The sequence below is a fragment of the Trichinella spiralis genome (assembly GCF_000181795.1).
Source record: "Trichinella spiralis strain ISS 195 chromosome Unknown Scfld8, whole genome shotgun sequence".
Taxonomy (NCBI): Eukaryota; Metazoa; Nematoda; class Enoplea; order Trichinellida; family Trichinellidae; genus Trichinella; species Trichinella spiralis.
The window spans coordinates 662,939-680,553 of record NW_003526947.1 but is presented as its reverse complement, the minus strand read 5'-3'; the positions used below and the strand labels follow the sequence as shown (position 1 = coordinate 680,553).

General features: G+C 34.5%; 6 protein-coding genes across 6 annotated transcripts; 1 reads left to right on the top strand and 5 right to left on the bottom strand.

Moving 5' to 3' along the window:
- Positions 1 to 3,649: 3,649 nt before the first annotated feature.
- On the bottom strand, positions 3,650 to 5,868 carry Tsp_10412 (protein naked cuticle). Its single transcript, XM_003372803.1, has 6 exons — positions 5,860 to 5,868; positions 5,689 to 5,806; positions 5,289 to 5,605; positions 5,111 to 5,200; positions 4,051 to 4,726; positions 3,650 to 3,987 (listed from the first exon to the last, which is right to left on the bottom strand). The coding sequence occupies exons 1-6, from the start codon at positions 5,866 to 5,868 to the stop codon at positions 3,650 to 3,652; spliced, it is 1,548 nt and encodes a 515-aa protein (XP_003372851.1).
- Positions 5,869 to 8,359: 2,491 nt separating this feature from the next.
- Tsp_10411 (putative myosin head) lies at positions 8,360 to 9,346 on the bottom strand. The gene is made up of 3 exons (XM_003372802.1): positions 8,982 to 9,346; positions 8,678 to 8,958; positions 8,360 to 8,400 (listed from the first exon to the last, which is right to left on the bottom strand). The coding sequence occupies exons 1-3, from the start codon at positions 9,344 to 9,346 to the stop codon at positions 8,360 to 8,362; spliced, it is 687 nt and encodes a 228-aa protein (XP_003372850.1).
- Positions 9,347 to 9,632: 286 nt separating this feature from the next.
- On the bottom strand, positions 9,633 to 11,156 carry Tsp_10410 (putative myosin head). The gene is made up of 7 exons (XM_003372801.1): positions 11,032 to 11,156; positions 10,857 to 10,944; positions 10,684 to 10,794; positions 10,494 to 10,607; positions 10,319 to 10,442; positions 9,835 to 10,265; positions 9,633 to 9,737 (listed from the first exon to the last, which is right to left on the bottom strand). Exons 1-7 carry the CDS (start codon positions 11,154 to 11,156, stop codon positions 9,633 to 9,635), a joined length of 1,098 nt encoding a protein of 365 aa, XP_003372849.1.
- Positions 11,157 to 11,180: 24 nt separating this feature from the next.
- On the bottom strand, positions 11,181 to 13,258 carry Tsp_10409 (protein FAM91A1). Its single transcript, XM_003372800.1, has 11 exons — positions 13,193 to 13,258; positions 13,065 to 13,161; positions 12,857 to 13,008; positions 12,746 to 12,803; positions 12,616 to 12,683; positions 12,436 to 12,549; positions 12,279 to 12,369; positions 11,995 to 12,101; positions 11,699 to 11,822; positions 11,392 to 11,501; positions 11,181 to 11,336 (listed from the first exon to the last, which is right to left on the bottom strand). The coding sequence occupies exons 1-11, from the start codon at positions 13,256 to 13,258 to the stop codon at positions 11,181 to 11,183; spliced, it is 1,143 nt and encodes a 380-aa protein (XP_003372848.1).
- Positions 13,259 to 14,407: 1,149 nt separating this feature from the next.
- On the top strand, positions 14,408 to 14,728 carry Tsp_10408 (hypothetical protein). The gene has a single exon (XM_003372799.1). It carries the CDS (start codon positions 14,408 to 14,410, stop codon positions 14,726 to 14,728), a length of 321 nt encoding a protein of 106 aa, XP_003372847.1.
- Positions 14,729 to 14,790: 62 nt separating this feature from the next.
- Positions 14,791 to 16,065, bottom strand: Tsp_10407 (NADH dehydrogenase [ubiquinone] 1 alpha subcomplex subunit 8). The gene is made up of 3 exons (XM_003372798.1): positions 15,934 to 16,065; positions 15,100 to 15,275; positions 14,791 to 14,953 (listed from the first exon to the last, which is right to left on the bottom strand). Exons 1-3 carry the CDS (start codon positions 16,063 to 16,065, stop codon positions 14,791 to 14,793), a joined length of 471 nt encoding a protein of 156 aa, XP_003372846.1.
- Positions 16,066 to 17,615: the final 1,550 nt, after the last annotated feature.

The following is a 17,615-nucleotide window of genomic DNA, read 5'->3' as shown; positions in this document are numbered from 1 at the left end:
ACAATTAAACAAACAACTTTCCTCACTTTCGACATTCAAATATAATTTTCAAATAAAAAAAAACATAAAGTATATATATATACATTTGTTTGTTTTTTGAATTTGGCTTACATTGGTGTTGCTCAATCCTCTTCTGCAAATATTATTGAAGAAAGTGGAAAAAAACCAACACGCACATTCACATGCACACATCCTGATAAAAAAAAACTTACCTTATTATTACAAAAATTACAACAACAACAACAAGGTGGATTCGATATAAAAATCAATAATCATATAATCCATCTATCTTTGAATGGTTTTAAATTTTAAAATACAGTCATTCAAAAAAAAACAAGAATAATGATGATGACAAAAAATGAAAAAGTATACGATTTAGAAATGTCCATTTATACTTATATTTGTGGGAAAATAAGACGATGGAAGGTGGATTAAAAAAATTTTGCGCATTGGTGATTATGAAGAAGAATAATTGAAATGAGCTGAAATTCAACTTGCACCTGGACAACGCAGATTTAATCTCCATTATAAAATGGACGATCGGAGTTCAGATCGATCGTCCTAGCGGCTAATTATTATTCATTCATTCACTTGATCAACCCTTTCTTGCTTATCACTTACTTACCAGTTGAAGAGACCAATTGACAAGATAAGACCAATCAAACCCGAGCTAAATGACAATCATTGCACAAAAGCATTAAAACGCTTTTGCTTTCATGGAAATTTTATTGATCACCATCATCATTTTCATCGAACAAAAAGCACAACCGTTTTGCTCCACACGTTGACCTCAATCAAGGCATCATCATTAATTGTTTTTTCCTTAATCCAAACAACAATAACATGAAAAATTTTCACTAATCCTTACCAATTTTCAACATGAATTATTAATTTCTTCTTTTTTTTAAAAAAAAGCAAAAATTAACAGAAAATTTCATGCATAAACTGACATCACCTATAAACACCTTCATTTTCAAGGTCAAACGACTGTTTTATGCGACCTATTTATGTCCGTCCAAAACTTTACACCTCCTTGACTCTTTACCAACCAAATGATCAATAACCGCACTTTTTATAAAACTATTCTTTCCCCTTTCATAATTTATTATTCATTATCTGTATTAATAATATTTTTTTTATTTCAATTATTTTTTCCCCATTAAACATTTTCAAATGCAAAAAGATCCACAACAAACAAACAGTAACTAAAATGCAGGAACAGAAGTTAGAAAAAAAAACATAATTTCCAAGTATAATTTTATTTTTTTTTCTTTTTAAATATTTCTAAATTGACCAGACAAACGAAAAATCGCTATTATTTATGGTGTTTAAACAATATTTAACCGGGAAATACGTGACGTAAAAAATTTAATATGAAAAATTAATTTTTCTCACTTTTCAAATTTTTATGAAATCATAATAGAAAGAAGAAGAAGAAGAAGAAGATCAAGTTGGATTGGTTTGGAGAAATTTTTGACGAATATGAAAAATATTAAAAATAAAATAGAACCGCCAAAAGCCACACACCTTCGCTTGATGTTGAAATGTGAAACAAACTGAAAATGCAAAAAAAAAATATATATATATATAATAGCAAGCATTTTTTATGCGTAGAGATTTTGTCGAACAAATGATCCTCTGCCGCGTTGACGTTGAATTTCCTTTTCGTGATTTCACATATTATTACGTCACGTTTTACGTATTTTAGCAGGTGTTCTATTTTTCTGAATAATATCAATAATGGATGATGGAAAAATTATGGAAAATTATAAATTTTTGATCATGCGATGATAAAATTGTCAAAATGCCTACTTGGAAATGTTGGACGAACATTAAACTATCGGACAGAGAGATTTTGAAAACGGTGCGTTGAAAATTTTTTCTTGTTCTTCTATTTTTAAATTTGAATAGAAAAAATAAGAAAAATGCTTCTGATTTGAATTCCACTGATGATTTTCTTCTTTTTTTCTTTTCTGCATCAAAAACAACCAAGCGAACAAACTTTGCATTATTGATTCTTGAAAATACAAATTAAATCACTTCAGTTCTCTCCACAATTTACAGTACACCTTGGACAATTTGTTTCATTGAATGAAAAGAAAAACTTTACAAACACACACACACACAAATACATACATTTATCTGTTTTGTGGGTTTTGAAAGGGAAAGAAATAATACTGCCACCAATGAATGCATGGCCATCATTTTTCCATTCAACTGGTCTTGGCAAATTTCTGATAACTGAATTTACATTCTGCTGACATTTATTGTCAATAAATGAATACAATTGTATTTTGCAATTTTATAATAAAACGCACTCTTGTTTGTGTTGTATAAAATATTTTGACGTCAAACACAACTGACCATCTTATTGTTGTTGCTTCTCTTTTCATCAACTACAAACAACACGTATCAACAACAACAACAATAATAATAATAGTAATAATGATAGATTCAATTTATGCCGTTCTGCTTTCGGCAACAATTCGAATTTTGTCCAAATTTACACTAGCAAATTGCAAAGGTTTTCCATCATAAAAAATATAAAAATTACTCCTCAGATAAAAACACGAAAGATACCGTAATAAAAAAATCAAGTATTATTCATTTCTGTGCAATGTTGGAAAGGATATTTATTTGATTGGAAAAGAAATTTGAATAGAAATGAGATGGTTGCGATGCCTGCGAGTGGAATTTTCAGTTTCTTAAACAAAAGCCAGCAGATCGAAGAAGCACTGGAATATTTTTGAACCAATCGAAGAGCAAAGCGAAACGTGAAGAAAATGTTGCGTCAGTGAGCAAAATGAAAAAAGAAATTTCTTCACGTAATAGTCGATTCGATCTCAAAGTAGAATTTTAATTTGTAATAATGGAAATGGAAATTTACACTAATGAATTTTTTCTTATTCAGAAAAAAAAGAAATAAAAAGAATAATAATGAGGAAGCAATTTTGCATTGTGTTTGGTGAAAACTGAATAACAGTAATAATAATGATGATGATGATGAACAATTATTGTTATTCAATTGTGCAATGAATGCAATACAATATTCAAATGTATGAATACAGCGCAACAACAGGTGCGGTGCGTGTTCATTAAAAATGAAAAATTGCGATGAAAAATTATTTTTCCCTCTCCGTCTGTCCGTTTGCATGGAAACGTGACGTTCGATGGTTGCTTTTTTTCGATAGCTAATAATAAATAAAATAATTTTAAAAATTCCTTCCAAATTTACAACACATTTGTGTCCATACGCCTGTTGTGTATTTCTCTGGTTTTATTATTTTTGTTCAGATTACAATTTTCTGACAAAAAAGTTAAAAAACAAAATCAAATTGGTGTAAATTTTATTTAAAAAAACAGAATCGAAAGGGATATTTATTGAAATGAAATATATTCAATAATTCAAATTTAAAAAAAGAAGAAGAATTCCTTTCAAAATTTACATCCATGTGCACTGATCGACAAACAGACAGACATTTAGACAGCTAGCTAGGTAGGCATCTCGTAAAAATAGTAACCAAAGAAGTAAGCAAAAACAGTAAACAAATTTGAATAAAAAAAACAAGTAAATATCAATAGTAAGGCCAAGGGAAGCGGCACGAACAAAATGGGAAAATCTAACCTGTTGTTGTGGTTGCGAAGCGAGTCAGCAGTTGTAATAGTAGTGGTGGTGATGTTCGTGGTAGTGTCGGTGCTCGAAGTAGAGTCCTCCAGTTGAACAGTCGGCTGCAGTATCCGGACGTCGGCCACCGCTGTTCCTGGGGGTGTGGTCAGCAGCACCAGCAGCGACAGTAGGTCGGATTTGCATGCTTTTGTCGAGCCGGTTGGAACGAGCTGCCATTTTTGAATGTCGATGAACCACCGCAACACGGTTCGGCTTGTCGTGCACCAAAAGCAACTGCTTGTCGACGTTCAAGGCCGGTGAGCATTTTCGTTCGGACGACGACAATTTTCCCACCGGCGTTGGCATCGTTGCCGTCGGAGCTCTCGTGTAGTAGTAATAGTATCCGTTGCTGTTGTTGTTGTTGTTGTTGCCAGTGCTGCGACGGTCGACATTCGCCGACGGAGATGAGCCTGGTCCACAGTCGGCAACAACTTTGTTCGTACAACAAGATCTTATTGCCGCGTATTCGGCTTCGTTCGCATTTCCATGAGCTCGACGCGCCGCGGAGCGTGCGTGGGCGAGCAACGGTCGAGAAGTGGCGGCGTGGGCATGGGCTTGGGAGTTCACGTGACGAGGCGTGGCGTGAGCCGGCGGACAGTGACAGTGCCGGTCGCAGTGACGTAAGCGAGGCGCCGAGGTGGCGTTGAACGATGCGCAGCCGCCGTCTCGGCAGCAGCTTTCCAACTCGGACAAATTTACATAATTTCTGTGGGGACAAGACCGGCAGGGTTTGTTTTCAAGCGCAGCCGCTTCCCAAATTTTCGACTTCGCCGCTTGCAACGGCCCGCAAGCCCAACCGTGGCGCCCCTTGGGACGACCAGACGCCAGTGGGCGTGGCCCGTTGGCTACCGGTGTTCGGGATGCATTTTTGGTCCGTTCCGCTTCACCGTCCGGCAGAGCTTCGCCGTCCGGCACGACCGACAATTTGATCTTGAACGCGCCCATCGGCTGACCACTGGTCTTGGGGTCGCCGGTGTGGCCAGCGCCGACGTTGGCGCGCATCGGCAACTTCGCGCTGCCCAAGACGTCGTATATCGACCGCACCAAACTGAGAATATCCTGCAACGAAACAACAATATTAACATTCCTCTCTGACCGACAACTTCAATTTAAATTCTCTGCTGTTTTATTTTTTGCTCGATTCATTCAATTGAATTATTCAAATCAGTGGACATTATCGAATAAAAAGTAATAATAATTCTGCTCAGTCAAAAAGAGAATGATGACGTGAAAAATTCAATTTTCCTCTTTTTTTTAAAAAGAAAAAATTAATGTCAAGGTGAACAATGGTCCTTTTTTATTTGTTGTTTTGTTCTTTCAGCATAGAAAATGAGATGAACAACAAACACTGTATGGTTTTTGTTAATTCTGAATAATGATAATAATAATAGTATTAATGAACAAATATTCCGCTTATTGATGATTATGATCAAGTCAGCTTACCGCTTTGGAAACTTTTCCTTTTCCGTCAAAATCGTACAACGTGAATACCCATTCTTGACCTTCGTGCATTTTCAAATTTTTGCAATTGCGCTGAAATTTTTTTCAATCATTTCCAAAAGCATAATAATAATAATAATAATAAGAAGAATACTTGTCCATTTTTAGCAGTATGCATGACTGGTTGTTTGGATTTGTTGTCGTTGCAGGTGGTGGATATTTTATTGCGAGAAAAATCACACGGCTGCTGATAAAGCGGTTCGGTGGTGGTTGTGGTACTGCTGTCGTCCGCGTGACCATGGCACGGCGATTTCGCGTTGACCAGAGCTTCTTTCAAAATTGTGTCATAGCAATCTTCTTCGGTTGTCTGCGAGACGGTCTCATTTCCGTCCGAGCAGGGCAACAATTCACCAGTGGACGTGGAATTGGAACTGTCCGTATGGGATATCACCGACAACAATTTCACTTTATCACCTTCGCAATTTTCTGCCAATGCATCTGCAAAAAAATGGAAATTTATTTTTTAAAAAAATTACAACAATAACAATAATAATTTGCTCTTTTCTAATCAAATCGTATACTTGAAAATTTGATCGACTTCGTTCCGCCAATCCCGAAAGGCCTTCTCATGATAATTGTATTGCTTGTATTCGCAGCAATGTCCACTTTGCCAACGTTGCTTCTACTGGTGCGAGTTACCTGGAAAAAAATCAACAATTAATAGAGTAGAAAATTTTCAATCCCAACCCAACCCAACGCATATTCGACAACAACAAATGCAAAACTACACTACATGGTCCCAGAAATTGTTGCAACAATTTTTAAAATTCAATTCGTTCTCTGCAACCACCACCACAATAATTTAAGATTATTAATATTAAAAACCTTTCCCCGCTAATTTTACCAACAACGAATCAATTAATTTTCTATATTATATATTTATATATATGTATATATTATTTTTCAATGCAAAATGACTCTCCAAGTCAAAGTGTCGGTTGTTCAGTGGATCGTTCACAATTCTTCAATCCCTACCGATTCGCCGTACGGCAAAGTCCACAATAGTCAACAATAATTATTCACCACATTGTCGAAGAAATGAATTTGAAAAATTCATAATAGAATGTATGAAAACAAAATAGAAAAAAAAACTTACAATCTATACAACAAACAGCAAGTGAAATATGACACAGAGATATTTTTTCAATAATTCAGGACAAAAATGAAAATAATAATTAACCATTCGTACAGTGGTAAAGAATGGAATAAAGAAAGAAAAAAAATGGATCAGAAATCAGAGGTCGCCGCAATTGTCAAACAAAGCACGTCCACGGTGAGTGGATCAGTCGAGAATGAAAGGATCTGTCAATTGTCGAACGGACCAATCAACGGCCGCCTGCGGTGCTCTAATCAAACCGCCGGCGCCGTGCAAAGCGCCGCCAGCGTGCGGTTAATTACAGTCAACCGAGACCGACGAACAATTGGCCAATGGAAAACAGGTAAATTGATGTCGGCATCTTTTGAACATGGACAATGAAAACAAAACCGCGTCACGATTCAAAACAGCTTGCCGGCGCCAACACTACTAAAAGCCCTCAGTGATGTCAACCTTTATTCCACCCCCGCTAAACTCGAACAACAACAACAACAACAACAACAGCCAATAAACTGCTGCTATTCGTGTTTGTTTCCATATCCCATTTCTGAACAACATATTAACATAAAAATGAAATTTCACAACAAAAAAATATCCAACAGTAAGCAAAAAATGTATTGGAACATTTTTCATCTTTGCATTTAAATCGACAATCGTAATCAAGTTTAATAAATAATACAGAATTTTTTTTAAAAAAGATTATAATTATTATAATTTGTTTTGCTGTTGATGTACTGTCGAAGAAAAGCAACGCGCAGGCAGCAGTGAACGTTAGTTAACCTTTCGGCCTTTTTTCGACGGATCCTGTTTAACGTTAGCAGCGATCGGCATTGTTGCAACGGGGCGTCAGAGTGTTGTTCAACGTCGAATAAATATTTGTACAATTTATGCTTCATGCACCACCACCATCAGCCAGCTAACGACGCCATCAAGCAGGCATTTCGACCTCAAACTCCCCCTTCCCCCTCATCTTCTTCTGCCCATTGAAAAATATCCCATTCACTGAGGTCACCAGTCGACAAACTGTAAACTATTTTTCCCCCTCACATACTATTATCAACCACAATTCAAACATAAAAATACAATTTTATACGTATTAAGATTGATAATTTCAAAAGCATAAATAATCACACACACATCTTGCATCATTTTCATTCCCTCATCCTACACATATATATCACTTGCAAAAAAACAAATAAAATAAAATAAAATAAAAATCAATTCATACGTTTGTTTTTCAAAAGTTAATTATGAATATCAGATGAGTAAAAGAATATTCACCATTGCAGTTAGTTGGAAAGTTGTAGCCGTTAGACGAAGGGAAAATGAATGTCTATAGTTATTCTACAAAGCAGTGCCGTTTAGCTTGGATGGAAAATAATAATAATAATAATAATAATAATAGCTGCTGGTCAACGAATGAATAATTAATTGCTAATGCGGATTGATTGGTCCAGTTGATGGTCATAAAAGATGAACCGCGCGCATAAGCGGCGCCGCTTTGACACATTCGACCCGACCTGCCGCCGAACCGGCCGACTCACTTTCTACTGACCGCCATTTGCCCAATTGCACCATCTGCACTTGTGGACCGAGTAGTACAATGGAAATGAACCGTACAATCGGATCGGATCGGATCGGATTCGGCGGATCGGTCAGCGAAATCATTTGACCTACATTGACAATGTGATGACCTAATTTGCATGATCCACCATGAGAAGCGCAATTTTACGATCACGTCTGGCATGCTTTTCAACATATCTGTACATACAGACGTATGTTGAAAACATCTATTTGCACATATAAATATGTAATCGCTTTGAAATCTATTCACGAGAGAACAGTGATTTTTTGTTTTTCACAACAACAATATTAAATTTAAAATCAGTTGAATAACATAAACAGAAATTTGATAATTACATGCACAAAATGATGTTGTTGTTTTTGTTTTTCGTCGTACCTTTGAATGCCATTTGGAAAAACAAAATTTGCACCTGCACATCGAATTACAAAAACAACAATCCACTTCTCCCGCCTCTTTTTCTGCCATAACAGTGGGGTAAATAATGGAAAAAAAATAATTTTTCAAAAAAAAATTATTCCAACTGATTCCACGCAATGGTGGATTGTTCTCTTCCTCCAATGTAGACCAGAATTAATTTCAACAATAGAATAAGAAATTTCGTTGGAAAAAAAAACGTGAACAACAAACACTGCATTAATTTCAAATTAAATCCAATGCGAAAGAAAATACCACCAATGCAATTTGTATTGGTTATTTTTCGAAAAAATCAAAGGTTGCACAAAGAAAAACATGCAAATTTGAAACGAATTAAAATCCACTGAAGTCGTTGTTGTGTTGTAAATGGAAAAAAAATATTGTAAAAAAAAACAAAAATTCTGTCGGTTCTTACCAATTTGCGTAGAACGGAGCTCATATCGTCTGCGGGTCGAATGGCAGGCCAAGTTCGGTGGTGACCGTCTAGACCGCTGACCGCGATTGGAAAGAAAAGGCGAAAAAATCCCACAGTATGGATGCAGTACCGCTGCGAGTAACGGTGAATACAAGCGAATTCCGCTGGCCCATTCCGACACTAGCGACGCAAGCGAACCTTCCCCCTTCCCCCCAACCACACACAGAACAACGAGAACAATAGCCCCACCGAGGGCAAGAGATGAACACAAGAGGAGGAGGCTAAAAGAATGGACATTACACACCGGCGGGCAGGGCTACTCTGAAAGGGGACAAGGACAGAAGGCCAACGTTGGTTTGTTGGCTCTATTCGAAACCTGCTTGATTTCTTCTTATCCATTTTATTATGATCGTTTGGAGTAGTGGAGTAGATTTTTTTTTTACTTTTTCCACTTGCTACGATGTTGTCGAGCAGCGGTGACCGTCGATGACCTGGGGCTATCGATGCTTTTTGACAAAAAAAAGAAAGAATACTTGCGGTGGGAAAATGCACGCCAAATCGAGATGATCCATTCATATACTGTTCGTCGTCTATATGCTCCCTTTGAAATGGAAATTGACCAGGTCGTCCGTAGTTGGGGTTAGTCTTTTTTGCATTCTCAACGTCCATTGGACAATTTGAAAAATTATTTGTAAATAACAACAACAACAACAACAAAATTCATCACCGCATCTATATATATATATATATACATATATTTTTTTTCCCTCACAACTTACTCATTTTATTCTTCTTCAATCAATCACTGTGCAACAACAGGACGTATTTGTTGAAACAATTGTTGGAAAAGAAGAAAAAAGAAAAACGGACAAGAATTGATCAAATTTGGATTTGGATATTTCGAACGAGAACAATTTCCAAAATTGCCATCAATCAGTTGAAATGGAAATTCGAATCAAACATCCCAAATCGTCACTTCCCCTTCGTGGTATAGCAAATTCACTTCCGGATACGGTGCCGCATTGTCGTCGCCGTGTCTCGGCTGTGGGACGGATTCGGCCTAGAAATGAACGAAACAAAATCATTGAATCCGCTCGTCTTCTGCAATCGAAATTGGAAAAAATTTTTTGCATTAAATTAATAATTTCCACACAAACTTGATAGTTCGCTATGAATGCTTTGACTTGGTGGAGCAGGTTCGTATTGGACGTTAGCAACGATTTGGCGTTGGTGGAATTGACCAGCTGAAATGTGAGAAGCTTTTCACAGATGCTCTCATTCAGTCGCTTGTCGAACAACGGCACGCCGAATATACAGTCGTACAATGTCCAGCAACAGTAGTGGTCAACAGTGTCCAAATTGCAAGTGGACGGCGTTTTGCGTGGATCTTTACTGTTCATTGCGCTTGGACCGAACGTCATCATCAAGCCGCGCTTTTTCCCATCCTCCCCCTCTGCCTCTTTTTGCGACTTTCCGCAATGTAATTTCGAACTGCATCCAATTCGAATCATTGTCACATAGCCACAAGTTGCTGTCAAATCGAGCAATTCGACTATTTTCCAAAAATACGGATGTTGTTCAAGTGAACCTGAAATAACTTCATCACAATCAATTAACTCTTAATAATATATATATATATACTGGGAACTTTTCGTTCACCTGTCGTTGTCGTTGTTGTTAACTCTTCGTCAACGGTACGTTTCTGCACGCTTTCAGGAAATGGAATATGCAAAATTTGTAAATCTTCCAACGAACAATTCGTCGCCTGAAAATCCATTCTCTCCACTGATTTCGGTCAAAAACCAAATATACAAACCTGAACAAATACTGCATTGTGCTGCAACATTTCATTGATCGTAAACAGGCAAGAATTTATTGTTATTACTGTAGGATCATGTGCCCACGAAGTTACTATCAAGTGAGAATATTTCTAAAATTAAAAAAATGGATCAATCACATTGGGAGGAAATTTCATTCAATTAAAAGAAAAATATTTATATGCATACTTTGAAAGGATTGGGTAGACATTTCAGTCTTGTTCCTCTGCGTAAAAGTAATGACAAAGGACCACTGCCTATTGTCTTGTAAATGTACAATTGGAACCAGGGTGATGTAAACTAATAAAAGAAAAAATGAAGAATATTTAAAAATTAAGAACAAAAAATATTCGAAAATTCACTTCAGCATTCAAAGAGCCAATAGTAGCCACGGCGGATGGATTGATCAGGCTCACGTCGATTCTCAGAGGAGCCATCGAAATAAGTAGCCTGAAAATGAGTGGATATTTTTAGAGATAAAGACAATTTGCAATGCAATTCGAGCAACAGCAAGACCTGTAATTTTTGCAAAGCAACCGCATTCGAGCAGCGCTATCCAAGCCAAGCAAACTTCCACAACGTATCAAGTCCAGTTCGGCAAACGAGCGAAGATATTCAATTGTACAACGAAGCACTTGCAAATATTCATTATGACGTTCCATTTCCACATCAGTTAAACATGGCGCCTATGCAAATGAATGCCAACGATGAAGTTGAAGATTGCGAAAAAAAGAAGCCAAATCATCATTAATTACTTCTGCTAAATCGGACAAAAAAGAATTCAAAGATTCATCGCCCAATTTGCCAACTTCGAACAATGTAACCGCATGACATTTCAAACCCTTCAAAGATAATTAAAAAATTAAAAAAAAATATATATAGCATCATATTTTTCACGTTGGATAAATTGCCCATCATTAAAATTGCCGTAAGTGAAGAATCGAACATGAAAGCAATTCGTTTGCTTTCCAAATTGTCAACTGTCGAAGAAGTACACATATCGGCGTCTGAAATTACAACAAACAAAAAACGAATTAAAATTCAAATTTGCAAAATAACATTTTTACAAAAATTACAAATATAATAATTTCAAAAAAAATTTGAATATTTGAAAGAGGCTCACTGGAATGAATGTTCTGATTTTGAAGTGACAATTTCGAGTTGCAATCTGAAATCATTTCGTCGTAGAATAAATCAACCAAACTTCCTTCTCCAGATTGTTTTCTTGAACTGTTCAAGCCAACGTCAGTTGATCTGTTCGGCTGAATTTCCAATTCCGCAGGAGCTCTGTAAGCAATACCCAGACGATAAAAGACGGATATTGCATTCTAAATTGTCCAATGTAGACAATATTTAACAATCCAATTATTCTATCAGAAGAAGAATAAAACAAACATTACCAAAACTAAATTCAAATCCACTCGAAGAACTTGAGCAAGCTGAAAAATGTGTAAAATTCACCACTGAATAAATAATCACAATATTATGAAGAAAAACAACCTGTTCAGCGTTCGTATGTTTATCCATGGATACAAAAATTTTATATAACGTACGTTCAAAGTAGTCACCGGTAAGTCTGTTCATTACAAAATTGTCCAGAGTTGGTACTGAAACGATCCAAACGTAAAATTATTCAAATTTAAATTTAATTCAAATTTAAAATTAAACTTGCCGACAATGCGATCTTCTTTCGAAACAGGAACGTCGAAATAAATCAATCCCCTCTTGTACAAATCTTAAAAGAGCAAATAAATTTAAATAATAACAAATATATATATATATACTTTGAATCACGTCCATATCAAAATTAGCAACTTCTGTCGGTCCTGAATCAATTACATGATCAATAACCATTTTTTCCTCCTTCGGTAGGTGCTAAAAAAGAAAACAAAATTTCCTTTTCAAAATAAAAAAATGTTATTAAATACTTTTAAATTTTACTCGAACATCGTTGACAAGAATACTACCGTTCTGGACAATCCACCACGGTTGGATGTCAACTTTTATTGGTACGTGGGGAAGAAGCGAACGAACAGTTTTTTGTCGATTTTGCTTCTACAAAAACAAACAACAACAACAACAACAACAACAATATAATTTTAATAAATTTTTTCAGCTAACTTTCACAGAACGAGAATCATTCATCAAATTAATATAACGATTTCGACCAATTCCCAACAAGCGTAAACCTGAATTGAAAAATAAAACAAAAGAAAAAAACAAAATTAATTAAAAAAAAATTATTATTTACAATCAGCAGCGGTAAAATTTGGAAGGGTGTCATAACTTTTCTCTTGGACCATCAAATCCTGAAAAAACTACTTGTAAAATAATGCAAAGAAAGAAAAATCAAATATTTTACCAGCATCATGTCAGAATAATATTGAAACGGCGTTACTCGAAGTCCTTTAATAATTACATCTGACAAATGATAAGGAAAAAGCATCAAATGATCTCGACTGTAGCCCAACATGAGTTCGTAATACTGTTCTTCATTATTACGAACTTCTCGTACTAAAAATTTCCACAAAACAAAATATTTCAAAATTTTAAATGTAATTTAAAAAAACTTTTTTTTGCACCTAAATTAGTTTTATAACGAAGCTGATTCATCACACTGTATTCAAGGATCAACTTTTCGTATTCTTTGGCCGAATTGCCCAAGATCTGTAAGCAAAAACCAAATAATTTGACAAACATTAAACAAATAATGCATCCATAACTTGCCTGTTTGACGTATTTTGGCAGTTTTGCCCATGGACATTTTTCATTTATAAATTCATAAACCACTTCAGTGTCCATTTGATTGTCAAATTAAATGTGCAAATTTTGTTCAACTGATATAATATGTTCTACTTCATTCCTTAAAGTGCAAAATTCTCACATTTAAAAAATTTAAACATTTCCACATAAAAAGGATGCGGACAACGCAAAATGGAAAGCGTTCAATTTAAAATGCATTCATTAAAAAAATTTGACCTTATATTCACTAAAAGAAAACAAGAAAGCATAAATTATACTTACAACTGCCAACGCACAGTCTGTTGCGTTCAACAATGATCGACGTTTAAGCTGTCAGATTCTTTCTGTATAAAATAAAAGCTATCAATCTTCAAGTACGACGTAAAATCCTCAGCTGCCCATTTTGCACACATATGCATGTTTATATGAAAAAGAGAAATAATTCTAAATTCATTATGAATATCCGTCCACTATGCTACTTTGTTTGGTCACAAAATAAAATCTCAGCTATCGCTATTCAGAACCAACAATTAAAGCAGTAATATTTTAAAATGCAATACATCCTTTCCTGAACTAGTAATTTTTGCAAAGTAAAGTTACAACAGGACATAGAACATTGCCAAAAATCCAATACAAACACAACGATACATTTTTTCAATACGGTACTGTAAAAAATACAGTATAAACAGATTATTCAAGTTTTAAAGATCTGCTCATTTTGTTAGCTTGTTCTATCACTAATTACATTTTTTACGGTTTAAATAAATGATAATGTATTAAATAAAAAGTAAAAAATTAAATTAACAAATTAACAGCTAAATCTCACTCTAATTATTTGTGTAACGGGTGCAATTGCGTTAACAATTAAAAGAAAATCAAGATTGGAAGGAAGAAATAACGTAGGCGCCAATTCAAGAACGATAATTACGCTGGCCGATTTAAAAAGGAGAACGGCGTCTATCTAGCAGCACAAACAGTTTCCTACATATATAGCGCGACTGTGGAGCTTAGTCAGTATGCGTAGTATGGCAGTTCAGAGTGTACTAGAGCGAGTGTGAATGAAACTGTGCGGGTTGTTAGTGTTCGTATCTGTTTGTGAATAAACGTTGAAAACCAGAGATGTTTTGCATGAATGACTGACAAAAGTTTACAGTAACCACAGATGTTACAAATGGCGACGAGGATGGGATCCAACAAAGTACTCCCGTTATGCCCGTTAACGGCAACGCCCAGACATTCCTGTAGAGCGCTGCCGCCTTTTACTGGAAATGGAGACCCAAAAATACGGTTGCGGCTGGTTGATTATTTCGAAGAAAATGCGATCCCAGAAGAGAAACCGTACAGTTATACGAAGTCGTGGCTTTCTGACGAAGTCGACGGCATGGTTACCGCTGCTGGTTTTGGCGCCAAAGTTGTTGCCAAAAATAACAAATATAAGAAAGTTTATTTGTCGAAAAATCCCACACTAAAGCAGAAAACTGTAATAAAGTGAAAAAAGATTTCATTAGCCAATAAAATGAAATATATAATGGAACTTTCAACATCCATCCATTTTCACATAAATGGATTGTTATGTGGCTCGTAATAACGTTTGTGTTCTTCTCTAGTTGGATAGTCTTCAGGCAACTCATTAATAATCTTGCTCGCTTCTTTTTTATAATCTGGAAAGTCATTATTGACTGGTGCTGGTCGATTTGTAACGTGAATTCTAGGACGACTGAAATAACCAAGTGGTGGTCGTTCCATGTTTAATTTTTCGAACATGCAACGATCAAAAACTCTCTGTGATGAACGGCAACTGTAATTTTAAAATAAATAAAATAAAACAATATCAATAATTAATTAAATATTATCAGATCGTACTGTACTAAAAGCATTTCTGCTGATCCATGATCGATACAATGCATGTACTTGTTAAATTCTTCCAAACACATTTTCTTAACCAATTGAAGAAATTTAACACCACAAGCAGTAACTTCTTTGCCTTCGTTCAGACACTTCCGTGGATCCTCTGTTTCATTTCGGCACAATATAAATTCCTGCATGCACATTCATTAGCCAACTTTAATGAAAACAATAAAAAGATAAGAATAATAAGTAATAATAAGAGTAAAAAAATATATATAACAACTATTACTCTGTCATTTAATTTTTTAAAAGAACCATCACATTTCTTAATTTAATTTTCAATATTATCAACAAACTTATACTTAAATATCATTACAGTACTGTATTATGTTTTATTAGTTTGTTATTTTTATAAATTCAAACATAAAATCACTGTGTAAATTGTTCAGTTTTTTTAAAATAATAAAATATTCAAATTTTCTTCTATCAAAACGTCACATTTTACAAACGATAAATCATGATTCCCTAAAAAAACATCAACCGTATTTTGTTAATGTAAAAATTAAAGACTCCAAAATGATAGGCAAAAATGCTATCGCTATCGCACCACATGCTACTTTTACCAAGTTAATAATAAAATTGAATTTCTTGTTTAATATGTCTGATTGTCACGTGACTGAAAACAAAAATTTCCATTGTATTCAATATAAAAAGCAAATCAATAAAAACATAAAGTAGCATTTTATATATTTCAAAAATTCGTTTCTATAATAACTGTCAATAAGTGTATGCAAATTATATCATTATATGTTTAATGACTTTGAATAATTTCTAAATGCAAAGGCTTACTTTGGACTGTGTATCGCAATATTTTCCCATATGATAAGCAGCTGCTCTCAAAGCAGGAGAAGAAATGTTCAAATCTTGAGCGACTGTGAGTTCTTCATCAGATGGCAAAGGAAAATCGTTGGGTAACACCATTTCAGTAGATAGCTGAATGCGAAAGTACAATCTGAATTATTATTAGAAAGCCATTTATAATAGCTAATTGAAATGTCGTTATGATTTGAAATAAAATAATTTTAATTTTACATTTACACGATAAAGTTTTCACAAAAAGCGCACATTTTGCCGAGAGCATTGCGTAGAAAGCAAAAGCGAAAAATAACATCAATGAATAAAAACAAAATACTAAATTTATTTAAAATTAACAAACAATTTAACAGTGGCAATATTATCTCAGTTCATAATAAAATTTTCAGTAAAATTAAATTTATATTATATCCAAAATAACAAACCAGTTTGAGAAAGAAGTTATTCTGAAAGTTCATCATCTTACAATATGAAACTTGAATTTGTTTCGTCAAATTAAAAAAAAAAGAAACCAACCCTGACTTAATACTAGCAATTATAGAAAAACTGGAAAAATACATACAAAAGAAAATTATTAGTAAAGTAGAAAAGTTAGAAAAAATTAAGTGCCAAGTTACAGTATAGAACGTTAATTATTTATCAAGTGACAGTGGGTGTTAAGTAGTCTCTTTGAACATGTTATATTATTTTGATGAAGTGGCATTGTAAAATATTAATAAACTTATAGATTTCAAAATATTTGAAGCACGCTACTGATGAATAGCGCCCTACTATCTGAGATTTCTAATATATTCAAGTTTCGATGCCATTGCATACGTGTATGGGAGTACATTTTGTAAGAATGGCAATATTCAAACGATGAGTGAACAATTGTCGAATATTGGAAACTGCTACATGGAAATCCAGCATCAATATAAATAATGTGACCGAATCTCTCTTACTGAAGGAAAGATCACCAGCTAGGTGTACCTTCAACACGTCTGTTGTATCATATAATGGTTATTGATGTATTGGTGGTGAAATTTGTCCACCTGAATTTTAGTCAGCGGTCACCGTTACCGCAGTCACAAATTATGCAAGCAGAATTATGATAATGTATAATCCGTTCAGTTGTTGTTGGTAGTGGTGGTTAATAAGGTGTTGACACCACCGACTCAGCTGCCCTCTATCCTGAAATGTATTACATTACTTGTGACTGTTGTTTTCACATCACGCTTATTAGTTCAGCGGAATATTAAACTGCTCAAGTATTTTTCTAATTCATTGAATGCGGAATTGCAAAATAAAAATTATAATGTAAATAAAATATTTTCCATACTTAAGAAATAAAATGATAAAATAAATTTTAAAGTAAGTTCTGTAATTAAACGGAAAAAGAAATGCCGTTGACGCAATTAAACAATGCAAATTCACTGTGAATTCGCGAATATTTCAAAAATACATCTTACATATAAATATAAATATAGATAAATAAATAATGGAATAAATGTCAACAGTTGTGTAGCATTTCATCTAAAAATGCTTAATAAAAATAAATTATATTTCATAAGTTGTGAGGAAATTTGGGAAGAAAATTTGTTAAACAGCGGTGCAAATATTTCGAAAATGAATGCAAACGTTCAAATATAAAAGAGTTATTTTTTATTTCATTTCACTTT

Bases quoted from the DNA above. Each gene is read 5' to 3' on its own strand.
- Tsp_10408 (XM_003372799.1), top strand. From the start codon at position 14,408: ATGGCGACGAGGATGGGATCCAACAAAGTACTCCCGTTATGCCCGTTA.
- Tsp_10412 (XM_003372803.1), bottom strand. The intron at 5,606-5,688 runs GTATACGATTTG...ATTTTTTTGCAG, and splicing joins GAAGTCGATCAAATTTTCAA to ATGCATTGGCAGAAAATTGC. The intron at 3,988-4,050 runs GTCGCAGCACTG...ACTACACGAGAG, and splicing joins TCCGTCGGCGAATGTCGACC to CTCCGACGGCAACGATGCCA.
- Tsp_10410 (XM_003372801.1), bottom strand. From the start codon at position 11,156: ATGGAACGTCATAATGAATATTTGCAAGTGCTTCGTTGTACAATTGAA. The intron at 10,945-11,031 runs GTTGCTTTGCAA...ACTCATTTTCAG, and splicing joins GATAGCGCTGCTCGAATGCG to GCTACTTATTTCGATGGCTC. The intron at 9,738-9,834 runs GTTTGTGTGGAA...GTTCATTTCTAG, and splicing joins CATTCATAGCGAACTATCAA to GCCGAATCCGTCCCACAGCC.
- Tsp_10411 (XM_003372802.1), bottom strand. From the start codon at position 9,346: ATGGACGTTGAGAATGCAAAAAAGACTAACCCCAACTACGGACGACCT. The intron at 8,401-8,677 runs GTAAGAACCGAC...TCTACATTGGAG, and splicing joins GCTCCGTTCTACGCAAATTG to GAAGAGAACAATCCACCATT.
- Tsp_10407 (XM_003372798.1), bottom strand. From the start codon at position 16,065: ATGGTGTTACCCAACGATTTTCCTTTGCCATCTGATGAAGAACTCACA. The intron at 15,276-15,933 runs GTAAGCCTTTGC...ATGTGCATGCAG, and splicing joins ATTGCGATACACAGTCCAAA to GAATTTATATTGTGCCGAAA. The intron at 14,954-15,099 runs GTACGATCTGAT...TGGTTATTTCAG, and splicing joins GCAGAAATGCTTTTAGTACA to TCGTCCTAGAATTCACGTTA.
- Tsp_10409 (XM_003372800.1), bottom strand. From the start codon at position 13,258: ATGTCCATGGGCAAAACTGCCAAAATACGTCAAACAGGCAAGTTATGG. The intron at 12,102-12,278 runs GTATATATATAT...GGATCGTTTCAG, and splicing joins TGATATGGACGTGATTCAAA to TACCAACTCTGGACAATTTT. The intron at 11,502-11,698 runs GTTTGGTTGATT...TTGTAATTTCAG, and splicing joins AAAACAATCTGGAGAAGGAA to ACGCCGATATGTGTACTTCT.